This window comes from Oncorhynchus mykiss, chromosome 8 (assembly GCF_013265735.2).
Source record: "Oncorhynchus mykiss isolate Arlee chromosome 8, USDA_OmykA_1.1, whole genome shotgun sequence".
NCBI lineage: Eukaryota > Metazoa > Chordata > Actinopteri > Salmoniformes > Salmonidae > Oncorhynchus > Oncorhynchus mykiss.
In genome coordinates, this window is record NC_048572.1 from 8,986,813 (window position 1) to 9,001,808 (window position 14,996).

Genomic DNA, 14,996 nt, shown 5'->3' on the forward strand with positions numbered 1-14,996 from the left:
AGTTGCAGAGGGAGGTATATAGTCCCAGGTTCCTTAGCAGTCGTGGGCGAACAGGGAGTACAGGAGGGGACTGAGCACGCACCCCTGGGGAGCTCCAGTGTTGAGGATCAGCGTGGCAGATGTGTTGCTGCCTACCCTCACCACCTGGGGGAAGCCCGTCAGGAAGTCCAGGATCGAGTTGCAGAGGAAGGAATTTAGTCCCAGGTTCCTTAGCTGAGTGATGAGCTTTGAGGGTACTATGGTGTTGAACGCTGAGCTGTAGTCAATGAATAGCATTCTCACATAAGTGTTCCTTTTGTTCAGTTGGGAAAGGGCAGTGTGGAGTGCAGTAGAGATTGCATCATCTGTGGATCTGTTTGGGCGGAATGCAAATTGGAGTGGGTCTAGGGTTTCTGGGATAATGGTGTTGATGTGAGCCATTACCAACCTTTCAAAGTACTTCATGGCTACGGACGTGAGTGCTATGGGTCTGTAGTCATTGAAGCAGGTTGCCTTTGTGTTCTTGGGAACGGGGACTACGGTGGTCTGCTTGAAACATGTTATTATATTATTATAGTATAGTATTACAGACTCAATCAGGGACATGTTGAAAATGTCAGTGAACACACCTGCCAGTTGGTCAGCACATGCCTGGAGCACATGTCCTGGAAATCCATCTGGCCCTGCAGCCTTGTGTATGTTGACCTGTTTAAAGGTCTTACTCACATCAGCTACGGAGAGCGTGATCACATTGTCATCCGGAACAGCTGATGCTCTCATGCATGCCTCAGTGTTGCTTGCCTCGAAGCGAGCATAGAAGTGATTTAGCTCGTGTGGTAGGATCGTGTCACTGGGCAGCTCACGGCTGTGCTTCCCTTTGTAGTCTGTAATAGTTTGCAAGCCCTGCCACATAAGACGAGCGTCGGAGCCGGTGTAGTATGATTCAATCTTAGCCCTGTATTGACGCTTTGCCTGTTTGATGGTTCGTCGCAGGTCATAGCGGGATTTCTTGTAGGCTTCTGGCTTAGAGTCCTGCACCTTGAAAGCGGCAGCTCTACCCTTTAGCTCAGTGCGAATGTTGCCTGTAATCCAGGGCTTCTGGTTGGAGTATGTACATACAGTCACTGTGGGGATGACGCCCTCAATGCACTTATTGATAAAGCCAGTGACTGATGTGGTATACTCCTCAATGCCATGGGAAAAATCCTGGAACATGTTCCAGTCTGTGATAGCAAAACAGTCCTGTAGTTTAGCATCTGCTAAACATTTGGTGATCCTAACGGACCTAAAACAGGGAATATTTACTGGGATTAAATGTCAGAAATTGTGAAAAACTGAGTTTAAATGTCGTTGGCTAAGGTGTATGTCAACTTCTGACTTCAACTGTATATGTACATATTCTTATTCATCCCTTTACATTTGTGTGTATAAGATAGTTGTTGTGAATTTGTTAGGTTACTTGTTAGACTGCATAGTCGGAACTAGAAGCACAAGCATTTCACTACACTCTACTAACCATGTGTATGTGATCAATAACATTGTATTTTATTTGATGAGGCTAGCATAGCACCTTCTCTGTTGAAATTTGAGACGGTCTATACATGTACATGAGGCTAGTAGCATAGCATCTCACTCTCTACCGAATACTGGTGGTGACGTCAATACCTCACATCGGATATTTAAATGTATTAAAATAACGAGATGTATCCACCAATCCAAAGAAAGGAATAGGAGGGAGCTTCACAGCCCACCACTCCGTCCTGTGGACAACAAATCCCATTGTTAGAGCGGAAATGCAGGCATCTCATCACTATATCCAGTATCTGTGCTACTAGTCTACTTGTCCACTTTTAAAGCTGCAATATGTCACTTTTTGGGCGACTCGACCAAATTCACATAGAAATGTGGGTTATAGATCTGTCATTCTCATTGTCTAAAATGGCTCATCTAGAGGTATTTTGTATTTATTATGGATCCCCATTAGCTGCTGCTTTGGCAGTCCAGCTGGGGTCCAGCAAAATTAAGGCAATTTATACAATTTTTACAATACATTCACAGATTGCACAACACACTGTGTGCCCTCAGGCCCCTACCCCACCACTACCACATATCTACAGTACTAAATCCATGTGTATGTATAGTGCGTACGTTATCGTATGTGTGTGTGTGTGTGGGTGCATGTGTCTGTGCCAATGTTTGCATTGCTTCACAGTCCCCGTTGTTCCATAAAGTGTTTTTTATCTGTTTATAAAATCTAATTTTACTGCTTTCGTTGGTTACTTGATGTGGAATAGAGTTCCATGTAGTCATGGTTCTATTTAATACTCTGTGCCTCCCATAGTCTGTTCTGGATTTGGGGACTGTGAAGAGACCTCTTGTGGCATGTCTTGTGTGGTATGCATGGGTGTCCGAGCTGTGTGCCAGTAGTTTAGACAGACAGCTCAGTCTATTCAACATTTCAAAACCCCTCAAAACCCCTCCACTTTCAGCCAGGAGAGATTGACATGCATATCATTAATATTAGCTCTCTGTGTACATCCAAGGGCCAGCAGTGCTGCTCTGTTCGTAGCCAATGAATGTTCTTGGTTTGTCTGCAGGTTCACAGCGACACTTTGTGGATAAAAGTATTCTAATCTTCTGGAGCTCAGTGATGTTTGGTCAATTATTTTATTAAAATATAGTAAATTCACTCCAACAGAGGCACTGTGGTAATGTTGATTAGGAAGTTCATCAAATAAGTTAATATATACTTTATAAATCTCTTTATATTATGTGATAAATGGTATACTGCATAGTAACCTTTATATTATGTGATAAATGGTATACTGCATAGTAACCTTTATATTATGTGATAAATGGTATACTGCATAGTAACCTTTATTTTATGTGATAAATGGTATACTGCATAGTAACCTTTATATTATGTGATAAATGGTATACTGCATAGTAACTACATGATAAGGGTGCATTAACAACATGGAATCGGCACAAATACAAACACTCCTATGTCAAGTCTGTCCTAGTAACTCTTCAACACACAGAACCGTCATATTTAAGATATTATTTCACCATTGATACAAAGAATAAACATAATTGTTCAAAATCCATTTTCATAAAAAATAGCTAGATATTTGAATAAGGTGCTTCATTGAAAGAAAGAGATAATTTGCTCCACTAGGAAGTAGAAGAAATAAGACAAGTATGTTATAGAGAAGTGCTAGTCATGTTCAGGTCCCAGTCAGGTCAGGCTGCGGGTGTCTGTCCTCTGTGTCTGATGTTACAAACCACTCCACTCTTTGGTCTCAAAGTCCCAGTGTCCAGGAGGTCAAAGGACTGGCCAGGCAGCAGGCTGAAGTCAAACCTCTGGAGCAGCTTGGCCATCACTACCTTGGCCTCCATCTGTGAACAACAGATCTCTTTGGTGTGCTCAACTATAAAACAAAGTATATAATGGAGGCAGAAGTCCAGGAGTAATCTAACTAGGATGGATAATAGGATCAGCAGAGAACAATCCCAAATAAAGTTGTTTCAATGTATTTCATATGGACAGTCTGCTCACCTGTGCGAAGCTCTGTCCCAGACATGAGCGTGGTCCCAGGGCGAAGGGGTAGTAGCAGTAATAGGGTCTTCAGGACAGAAACAAACACAACATGTCTGTTAGCTCTTAAAAAGTGACTGAACGCACAGAGTCCAAATGTGTTTTTCTGTTGCTCATTAAGATAAACTAGATTTCAGTTTTGGGGGTGTGGTTCGATATAACAGTTGCTGATGTTTGTCCCCCATGAGACCAGGTGGTGTAAAGTACGAAGTTCATCCCTTCTGCCTCTGATTGGGTAGACTCACTAAACACAAATGCTTCGATTGTAAATTATGTCGGAGTGTTGAACTGTGACCCTGGCTATCCGTAGATTAAGAAAACAAGAATATCGTGCCGTCTGGTTTTACTTATGATACTTAAGGACACTTAAAACCAAACACTTTTAGACTTTTACTCAAGTAGTATTTTACTGGGTGACTTTTAACTTTACTTGAGTCATTTTCTTTTAGGGTATCTTTACTTTTACTACAGTTTGAAAATTGGGTACATTTCCCACCACTGCATGAGACACCATAAGAACAAAGCCCGTATCACTTCCTCAAAATAGTCCAAGTTAACTCAAGAAATCTGTAATTAATTGTGTTTTTTGTCGACAAGGTTTTAGTCACGCAATTTTACATCTAGTTAAGGTGTTTAGTGCAGTATTTCTCAAGTAAAAAATGCGCTACATGTTGTCTTTCGTAAACAAAGTCTGATCCACTGTTCTGCCATCGGATAGAGCGTAATCACCACAGCTGTTTATCCCGTGTTAGTGGGCGAAATCATAACCCAACCACCATGTAAGTCATGACGAACTTTGACTTCATGACCAAAAGTAGCCCTTTCCTGCAATCATTGTTCAAAAGTGCCGTCTTTGGCTCTGTCAGAGTGACCATTGAGTTCTTGGTCACTTCGCTGACCAAGCCCTTTCTCCCCCGATTGCTCAGTTTGGCCGGGTGGTCAGCTCTAGGGAGAGTCTTGGTGGTTCAAAACTTCTTCCATTTAAGAATGATGGAGGACACTGTGTTCTTGGGGGCCTTCAATGCTGCAGATATTTATTTGGTACCCTACCCTAGATCTGTGCATCGACACAATCCTGTCTCGGAGCTCTATGGACAATTGCGTCAACCACATGGCTTGGTTTTTGCTCTGACATGCACTGTCAACAGTGGGACCTTATATATACAGGTGTGCGTCTTCCTAAATCATGTCCATTCAATTTAATTTACCACAGGTGGACTCCAATCAAGTTGTAGAAACACCTAAAGGATGATCAACGGAAACAGGATGCACCTGAGCTCAATTTTGCAAAAATGTCTAAAAACCTTTTTTTTCCTTCGTCATTATGGGGTATTGTGTGGAGATTGATGAGGGAAATTGTTTTTTAAATACATTTTAGAATAAGTCTGTAATGTAAAAAATGCGGAAAAACTGAAGTGGTCTGAATATTTTCTGGATGCAATGTATGCCAGTTTCAACGAGTTCAGTTCTGCTTTAATCAATTCAAATGTTGTAAAGAAACAATAAAACAATGAAAACGTATCGTGTGACTTACTTGGCAGCGTCTGGATGGAACCTCTCAGGGTCAAACTTCAGCGGGTCCTCAAAGAACTTATCCAACCTTCCACAGACATACGAACTGAACTGTAGACAGACAAGATAGGGGCAAACAAAAGATTTAAGACACTTTAGGAAATAAAATAAGTACACCCACACCCAAAATAGTTAATGAGGTGTTGACTACACTGTTAAGATGAAGTTCATTGTAAACACCAAAACTGGTTTCCGTTTCCTGTGTAACATCAATATGAGTAACATCAATATTGCTACATTAACTAGTGACAACTGAGCTGCCACCAACTTGAAGGAGACAAAACACATAATCCTGATTTGTTTTGAAACATGACACGGTGTGTTGTAACACCACTAAATCAAATATTGTGCAACACCTTGCCAGGGACTGGGAGCACTAACAGAACAGGTTGAACACACTACTTTGGTGTTTCGAGTTCTGTTTAGAGCAGAATTAGATCCCTTCTCTTTTGTTGTCATTTCCTTTGTCTATGTGGGAATGGGTGCTGTCCTCATTGAACGTCAAAATGCCTGACAGTTTTGATATCCGTTCATCATGATCCATTACACAACAAACTGCTTAATACCAATATAGAAATACAGTCTTCTTTCTTCAAACATGTACACAACATTGTGTGAAAGAATCATAGTCTAAAAACGTTACCCACAATCCTCTAAAAACAGAGTCATGCGTCAAGATAAGAAATGCAACGTGATTAAAACCAAAGACTTCCAATGAGTTCAATCAATCTATTGTCTCTCACTTTGGTTATCCTCATAAAATATAATTACATTTTGAGTAACATATGCAGTTGGATTTACATTACTTTGGTAAAATTAAATTAACAAATCATTGAAATGACTTGCATTTGTAAACCATTGATTGTATGAGAAACACAATTTGAGTGTTGATGCTTTTACATTCACTGAACCCCCAAAATGGGTTTTCACAACGCTCTCTTAAAAACACCCATATTCAGGTTGAAGAACCACTTTGGGTGTTTCAGAGTTCCTACACTTCTGTTTTAAAACACATTCTGTGTATTAACATTTTACATTCAAACACCCAGATCTCAGCTTAGGTGCACTACCTGTCATGGTTTCATTACACAATCATGGTGTTTTGAGAAATTCTGTTTACATTCTATGTTAACATAAGAAAAGTCAATGATACAATGATGCTACATTGATGTATGAGCCATACTGGCTTAGACAAGGATACTTAATTATTTTACTACATTGAGGTATGAGCCATACTGGCTTAGACAAGGATACTTCATTACTTTACTACATTGAGGTACCACAGCGTATCACATGTTAACACCACAACTAAACTTAGAGATATTATCATACAACAGTCATCACTCCTCCACATTGTTTTTGAGGTGACTACTCACAAAGCATGAGACTCCTGCTGGGATGGGGATGCCGTTGATGACGATGTCGTTAGGGATGAAACGAGAAGTGCCTGGTGCTGTAGGGTACAACCTTAGAGTCTCCTTCAAAACCTGACGGGAGGGGGGGGGGGTGATATGAATCAAACACAACATGCTGATTAATTGACGATGTGAAGAGTTACCTTTTCTTTTCGTCCTAAACTTGGTGCTCCGGTACCGTTTGCCATGCGGTAGCAGAGAGAACAGTCTCTGACTTGGGTGACTGGGAGTTTTGACAATTTTTTGGGCCTTCCTGACACCGCCTAGTATATAGGTCCTGGATGTCAGGAAGCTTGGTCCCAGTGATGTCCTGGGCCGTACACACTACCCTCTGTAGCGCCTTCCGGTCAGATGCCGAGTAATTGCCGTACGAAGTGGTAATGCAACCGTTCAGGATGCTCTTGATGGTGCAGCTGTAGAACTTTTTGAGGATCTGGGGACCCATGCCAAATATTTTCAGTCTCTTGATGGGGAAAAGGTGTTGTCGTGCCCTCTTCACAACTGTCTTGGTGTGTTTGGACCATGATAGTTTGTTGGTAATTTGGTGATGTGGACACCAAGGTATTTGAAACTCTCGACCCGCTCCAATTCAGTCTAGTCAATGTTTATGTGGCCTGTAAGGCCCTCCTTTTCCTATAGTCCACGATCAGCTCCTTTGTCTTGCTCACATTGAGAGAGAGGTTGTTGTCCTGGCACCACACTGCCAGGTCTCCGACCTCGTCTCTATAGTCTGTCTCATCGTTGTCAGTGATCAGGCCTACCACTGTTGTGTCATCAGCAAACGTAATAATGGTGTTGGAGTGGTGGGTGAACAGGGAGTACAGGAGGGGACTAAGCACACACACAAAATAACACATTTCGCTGGGCAGCCATCTCCTCCAGCGCCATTCTATCAGCCATCGTACAACATTGTATAACGTACAATATGGTTTCTGTGTACAGATGCCAGTTCCAATTCTGAGTCCTTGATCTGGTTTGTAGCTCCATTGCTGTCACTGTCAGGTCAATGACAAGACAGCACACACGAACCTGGGACAGGTAGATCATTTACCTGAGACAGGTAGGTCATTTTCCCCAGGTCGTCAAAGCTGATTTCCTGTTTCATCCCGATGACATCATCCACTTCCTGCTTCACCCTGGAAATGGCAGACACTCACAAACTCAACCAACCTGTTTTTATTACAGAAATGATCAATAGCGAAAATAGAAATGATGAAAACAAGTCCTACTTTGTCAGTATCTCTGGCAGCCTTCCCAGTTCCATGACGGCAAAAGCTAGTTGATTGGCTGTTGTCTCTTGCCCTGTCATGATTAAAACAACAAAAGCTAGTTGATTGGCTGTTGTCTCTTGCCCTGTCATGATTAGAACAACAAAAGTACTGTCACTGTTGTTTCTTCAAATTTCACTTGAGCTCGAAAAACTATACTATGGAGATCGATTTAAATATATATATACAGTTTAAGTCGGAAGTTTACAAACACTTAGGTTGGAGTCATTAAAGTTTGTTTTTCAAAAACTCCACAAATTTCTTGTTAAAAAACTATAGTTTTGGCAAGTCGGTTAGGACATCTACGTTGCGCATGACAAGAGTAATTTTTCCAACAATTGTTTACAGACAGATTAGTTCACTTATAACTCACTGTATCACAATTCCAGTGCGTCAGAAGTTTACATACACTATGTAGACTGTGCCTTTAACAGCTTGGGAAATTCCAGAAAATGATGTCATGGCTTTGGAAGCTTCTGATAGGCTAATTGACATAATTTGAGTCAATTGAAGGTGAACCTGTGGATGAATTTCAAGGCCTACCTTCAAACTCAGTGCCTCTTTGTTTGACATCATGGGAAAATCAAAAGAAATCAGCCAAGACCTCCGAAAAAAATTTGTAGACCTCCACCAGTCTGGTTCATCCTTGGGAGCAATTTCCAAACACCTGAAGGTACCATGTTCATCTGTACAAGCAATAGTACACAAGTATAAACACCATGGGACCATGCAGCTGTCATACCGCTCAGGAAGGAGACGCATTCTGTCTCCTAAAGATGAACGTACTTTGGTGCGAAAAGAGCAAATCAATCCCAGAACAACAGCAAAGAGACTTGTGAAGATGCTGGAGGAAACTGGTACAAAAGTATCTATATCCACAGTAAAACGAGTCCTATAGCGACATAACCTGAATGGCCGCTCAGCAAGGCAGAAGCCACTGCTCCAAAACCGCCATAAAAAAAGCCAGACTACGGTTTGCAACTGCACATGGGGACAAAGATCATACTTTTTGGAGAAATGTCCTCTGGTCTGATGAAACAAAAATACAACTGTTTGGTCATAACGACCATCGTTTTGTTTGGAAGAAAAAAGGGATGCTTGCAAGGCGAAGAACACCATCCCAACCGTGAAGCACGGGGGTTGCAGCATCATGTTGTGGGGGTGCTTTGCAAGAAGGGACTGGTGAACTTCACAAAATAGATGACATCATGAGGTAGGAAAATTATGTGAATATATTGAAGCGACATCTCAAGACATCAGTCAGGAAGTTAAAGCTTGGTCGCAAATGGGTCTTCCAAATGGACAATGATCCCAAGCATCATTTCAAAGTTGTGGCAAAATATCTTAAGGACAACAAAGTCAAGGTATTGGAGTGGCCATCACAAAGCCCTTACCTCAATCCTATATAAACTTTGTGGGCAGAAGTGAAAAAGTGTGTGCGAGCAAGGAGGCCTACAAACCTGACTCAGTTACACCAGCTCTGCCAGGAGGAATGGGCCAAAATTCACCCAACTTATTGTGGGAAGCTTGTGGAAGGCTAACCGAAACGTTTGACCCAAGCTAAAAAATGTAAAGGCAATGCTACCAAATACTAATTGAGTGTATGTAAACTTCTGACCCACTGGGAATGTGATGAAAGAAATGAAGGCTGAAATAAATAATTCTCTACTATCATTCTGACATTTCACATTCTTAAAATAAAGTGGTGATCCTAACTGACCTAAACCAGGGAATTTTTACTAGGATTAAATGTCAGGAATTGTAAAAACGGAATGTGGTGTATGTAAACCTCTGACATCAACTGTATATATATATATATATATATATATATATAAATAAAGTATAGCACTTGTTTCAGGGAGACGTACCCGCAATGAAGAACGTCACAAAGTTGTCCAGCATTAGCTCCTCATCATCGTTTGCTATGTTTTCCTCTGAAATGATGGAAATATATCAGTTTACAGCATTGAGACAATAGTGCTACTGAACCTCATCAATTACATGACTGTTTTAGCAAACACTTGTCCCACAATGTCACATGCAGAGCCACAGGTAAAAGGTCTCCAATGTTAGCCTGGTCCCAGATCTGTTTGTGCCGACTTGTCTTGAACAGTGGCAGGAGTTGGCAAGACGGCACGAACAGATCTAGGATCAGGCAACTACAACATGCCTTTGCCAGCCGTCTTGAGGATCTGTGTGAGGATATCTTTTGGAACGTCCTCTCCGTTTTGGACGGCCATTTTCCTCTCGTTGATCCACTGTCTGCCTGTCGAACGCAGCAGTTGACAAGACTTCTTCACCTCGTTGATGAACTTCTTGTTCTTTGGGTAGAGCTACATATGTAGGATCTTAATTTGATTACTCTTTTCCAATTATGTGAATTTTCCTGCACTGCAGGAAATGCAAATATGTGTATTGAATATTTAAAGAGGCTTGTAAAGTTTGTAATTTCCACTTAAAAATGTCAGACTTGATATGCCCTGATGTAAAATGTATCAACCCCTACAAAAAATGTCCATTAATTATAATCAACATAATAATTCACATTTTTGTTGCTGCAGGATTATTTTCCAGCTGTAGCAAACAGGATCAAAATAAACTCCTACATCTTTAGAGATATGACATCCAACCATTTATTTAAATCCCATCTAGGGAATGTGACGCTGTAAAACGCATTATGATGCATTTAGCCACATCTTACAGGCTTCCTACTTGGAAGGATGGAAACAAGAGATTAAAACAAACTGTTCATGAGTGTCAATGTTTTAACTGTATTTGTTTCTTATAACACAGGATTCTGATGAAACTGTAGGATTTCAAATAGATCAATTCAATAAGCCACCGTTCTCGACAAGCATCACTAACATACTTGATGTCATTATTTACCTGGAAGGTGAAGTCTCTGAGATAGTGGACCATTCCCTTCAGACACATCTCTATAGCGTTGGGGAACGGAGAGTCACCCTCCTTCAGCAGATCCAGCTCCACTCCAAACGCCACCTACAAATGAGATAAAAACAGAGGATTGACAATATCTTACAACATGATAAGGTAAAACTCCTGGTTCTAGTTATGCTAATTATAGATAGCACATTGGCTTGGTGAGACTAAATTGTATATAGCTTAGGTAATGAGTGTGTTATAACTGCCTGTTATGACAATTTTACTGTCAGATATACAAACAAATGTAGCTTTATAACAGAAAGAATAAAGCATAAGGGCAGTGTGGGGATCTGAGGGTAACAGGAAGTGACCGTTACCTTAGTGATGACATCCAGTGTCACACAGTTGAACATGTGTTGCATGTTGGCAGCTGTGTTGGTGTCAGCCATGTCCGCCAGTTTATCCATCAGCTTCTCTGCCCTCCCGTTGAACGCACCCATCTGACCCCGCAGGTACCTAACAATACACAGCAATGATGGATGGATGAACAGATGGATGGCTGGATGGATTGATCAATGGAGTGATCAATGAGTCGATTGATCTATTATAGTGACTTACAGACTGCTGAAGGCAGGGTCCATTATTCTTCGCTGTTTGTACCACTCATCATGATTCTGTGCTGTGACCAGGCCACTTCCCAAAAACCTATGAAGAAGATGGACAACATAGTATTTACCCTAAGACTGAATTAACTGACCAGTGACCAAGTTGTCCTGTTTGAATGTCTATATGCTCTGTAGGCTACGCATGCAATAACCAGCATTAGGAGGGATTGTGTTGAAAGAATTTGTACCAACCAAAACATTGACACAATAAATAGTAGTAGGAAGTATATTTAGATAACATTAATTATACAGAGGACTCACCTCTGTCCAAACAGGTTGAAGAGACGCTTATAGACCATTGAGTCTTTGGGGTACTTCGGTGACATCAGGACTTCCTGTGGAGACAAATAAAAGTGTCCGTTTGGTTTGAAGGGGGAATTGGGGGAATTGGTTATTTTACAGCACTTTCATTTCAGAAATTAACATGGTAAAATGTATGATTACACTAATCTTGATTAACCCAGAACTAAAATCTTGCTTAATTTGGTCAGGTGTTTACGTTGTCAGTCCATCAGAGATTATAATTACAGTAATTTCACAGGTTTACCTTGGTGGTATCAGGACAGGTCACACACAACATCACAACATGCAAACCGTTGATACGGTAGACCGGTCCATATGTCTCAGCCCTGTCAAAGATAAAATATATCTTTATTTATTGTCCCAGAATATTCTGTCCCAGAATAAACAACACCTGATTCATAGCATTCAACAAACCATTCCAGAAATTTGTCGTGGACAACTCGACCATTGCTCATCTCCCTCAGCATGGTTGGGGAATGACCAAATATAAAACTGGGGGAGAACAAGAGACGGGTTAATAACTGAAAAATAAGAACGTTATGACATGAGTGATACCTTCACCAAGTGAAAATGAAAAAGACAGGTGAAACAGCGACCCTGACTGCTGTTGAGGTCAACTTTCACCTACTGTAGTTCCTTATCAACAAATCCGATGCGTTATGTCGCCACTCAGTATAGTTGAAACTAACATTTAGCTAAAGCATTTTAAAATAAATATTCAAGTTACATCATACTGACTCACCTATCCCTTGGTGGTCCCGGTATGTGATCATATTTCAGATGAATATATTTTATGTAAAGACAAAAACAGAGAAATGCGATGAAAATCAATCCAAGCAGGCAAATAAACAAATAACCGATCCAACCCGCAAAGAAAGAGAAAAGGGCCATATTTCCGAAGACTCGGTAGCTCGCGGTGACCCTGCAAACCAGTTATGTGTTGTCGTTTCTTTTTGGACGGAATTTGGTCACCCGTAGTAGAACTAGTAGTAGAGAGGAAGAGACGAAGCGAGAGGGTTTACTACGCCCAAAATTTGATCATGAAATATTATGGAGTGGCTGCTTTGCAAGATTTTCTGGAACCTGTTTTTCCGTGGCTATTGATACGGAAATTATTGCGCATGAGCGTGGTGTTTTTTGTATGTACTGTAGGTGCTGTCCTCTCTGCAGTTTACGTAGCTTCTGTTCAGTTCCCACTGCCACTTACTTCCTCGGGCTGCCTGAGAAAGTTCGGCTGCCCAGAGGTTGAACTCGTGCGGTACTTGCATGTTCATTGAGTGGTTAAAGGGCTTTTTGCAGGAATTCTGGCTAGTGGCTACGATATGGCGGCAACTATAATGAGTATCTTATATCATCACACAAAATTATATTTTGCCCTGTTCTATCAAAAGTGTTGGAAAAACTTATCAATAATCATCTGGCTTTCTTGATGTCTATAGTATTCTCTCTGGTATGCAATCTAGTTTCAGCTCAGGTTATGGATGTCACTGCAACCTTAAAGGTCATAAATTATGTCAACATTGCCATTGATTCTAAGCAATGTTGGGCTGCTATTTTTCTTGACTTGGCCAAAGGTTTTGATACAGGAGACCATTCCATTCCTGTTGGCCGGCTAAGGAGTATTGGTGTCTCTGAAGGGGGGCTTGGTATGCTAACTACCTCTCTCAAAGAGTGCAGTGTATAAAGTCAGCACATCTGCTGTCTTAGCCACTGCCTGTCACCAAGGGAGTACCCCAATGCTCAATCCTAGGCCCCACGCTCTTCTCAATTTACCTCAACAACATAGCCCAGGCAGTAGGAAACTCTCTCATCAATTTATAAGCAAGATGATTGATTGTCTTACACTCAGCTGGCCCCTCCCTGGATTTTGTGTTAAAAGCTCTACAACAAATCTTTCTTAGTGTCTAACAAGCTTTCTCTGCCCTTTACCTTTGTTTTGGAGATGTTCATAACAAGGTTATGCGTTTTAGTAAGAAAAATGACGCTCTCCCAACCTGTGTGATTATTACCTCTGAGGGTTTAGAGTTTAAGAGTATGGCTAGATGGTACACTGTCCTTCTCTCAGCACATATCAAAGCTGCAGGCTAAATAAAGTTAAATCTAGACTTGGTTCCCTCTTTCGTAATCGCTCCTCTTTTACCCCAGCTGTCAAACTAACCCTGGTTCAAATGACCATCCTGCCCATCCTAGACTGCTAGATACGTAATTTATAGATCGGCAGGTGTGTGCCTTCGAGCGGCAAGATGTTCTTTACCATTCGGCCACCAGATTTGCCACCAATGCTCCTTATAGGACACATCACTGCACTCTATACTCCTCTGTAAACTGGTCATCTCTGTATACCTGTCGCAAGACCTACTGGTTGATGCTTATTTATAAAACCCTCTTAGGCCTCACTCCCCCCTATCTGAGATACCACCTGCAGCCCTCATCCTCCACATACAACACCCGTTCTGCCAGCCACATTCTGTTAAAGGTCCCCAAAGCGCACACATCCATGGGTCGCTCCACTTTTTTAGTTCGCTGCAGCTAGCGACTGGAACGAGCAGCAAAAAATACTCAAACTGTACAGTTTTATCTCCATCTCTTCATTCAAAGACTCAATCATGGATACTCCAACTGACATTTGAGGCTGCTTTGCGTGATGTATTATTGTCTCTGCCTTCTTGCTCTTTGTGCTGTTGCCGGTGCCCAACAATGTTTGTACCATGTTTTGTGCTGCTGCCATGTTGTGGTGCTGCCATGTTGTGTTGCTAGTGTAACAGTTGTTAAAGTACTATGTGAATTTCACCAGGTTCATATAATCAATATGTTGTGTTGATTTGTTATGCATGCCTGCATCCTGGGAGAAGGGGAGTGTGTACTTACGTTTTGCCCGGCGTGCTCGTGCTCAAATAATTTTGATGCACTGAGAGAGGTAGGCACGCTTTTTCTGTCTTCAGAAAAGTTTGATTATTTTAAGTACAAAGTCATACACACAGTGTTTTGTTCATGAATAATGATGTATATTTAGAGGTTACTAATACGTGGTTTGTCTTGTTAAGATGCACTTGTAATTGTACTTTTTAGGATGATATCAACATTCTGAATTCAACATGTGGTTAATAGCTAGCTAAGGTATTAGCAGGCTATTGTACAGTGCCTTGCGAAAGTATTCGGCCCCCTTGAACTTTGCAGAGATCTACAGCTGAGGTGGGAGACTCTGTCCATAGGACAACAATCAGTTGTATATTGCACAAATCTGGCCTTTATGGAAGAGTGGCAAGAAGAAAGCTATTTCTTAAAGATATCCATAAAAAGTGTCGGTTAAAGT

General features: G+C 41.3%; 1 protein-coding gene across 5 annotated transcripts; it reads right to left on the reverse strand.

Moving 5' to 3' along the window:
* Positions 1–2,632: 2,632 nt before the first annotated feature.
* LOC110529323 (cholesterol 24-hydroxylase) lies at positions 2,633–12,882 on the reverse strand. Of its 5 annotated transcripts, none has more exons than XR_005052772.1 (16): positions 12,426–12,873; positions 12,098–12,175; positions 11,928–12,009; positions 11,642–11,715; positions 11,334–11,420; positions 11,093–11,231; positions 10,719–10,832; positions 10,003–10,165; positions 9,701–9,766; positions 7,794–7,917; positions 7,616–7,700; positions 6,526–6,636; positions 5,112–5,200; positions 3,539–3,605; positions 2,931–3,378; positions 2,633–2,778 (listed from the first exon to the last, which is right to left on the reverse strand). XR_005052772.1 is itself a non-coding variant. In XM_036984684.1 (15 exons), the coding sequence occupies exons 1-15, from the start codon at positions 12,572–12,574 to the stop codon at positions 3,363–3,365; spliced, it is 1,476 nt and encodes a 491-aa protein (XP_036840579.1). In that variant the 5' UTR covers positions 12,575–12,882; the 3' UTR covers positions 2,633–3,362. The 5 variants fall into 5 exon arrangements, 3 of the variants coding, with proteins under 3 accessions (XP_036840579.1, XP_036840577.1, XP_036840578.1); XR_005052771.1 differs by having other exon boundaries at positions 2,633–2,854; XM_036984684.1 differs by having other exon boundaries at positions 2,633–3,410; positions 12,426–12,882.
* Between the last annotated feature and the right edge of the window lie 2,114 nt (positions 12,883–14,996).

Bases quoted from the DNA above. Each gene is read 5' to 3' on its own strand.
- LOC110529323 (XM_036984682.1), bottom strand. From the start codon at position 12,574: ATGGCCCTTTTCTCTTTCTTTGCGGGTTGGATCGGTTATTTGTTTATT. The intron at 12,010-12,097 runs GTTTGTTGAATG...TATCTTTGACAG, and splicing joins CACGACAAATTTCTGGAATG to GGCTGAGACATATGGACCGG. The intron at 7,701-7,793 runs GTAGGACTTGTT...TGCCATTTCCAG, and splicing joins CTGCCAGAGATACTGACAAA to GGTGAAGCAGGAAGTGGATG.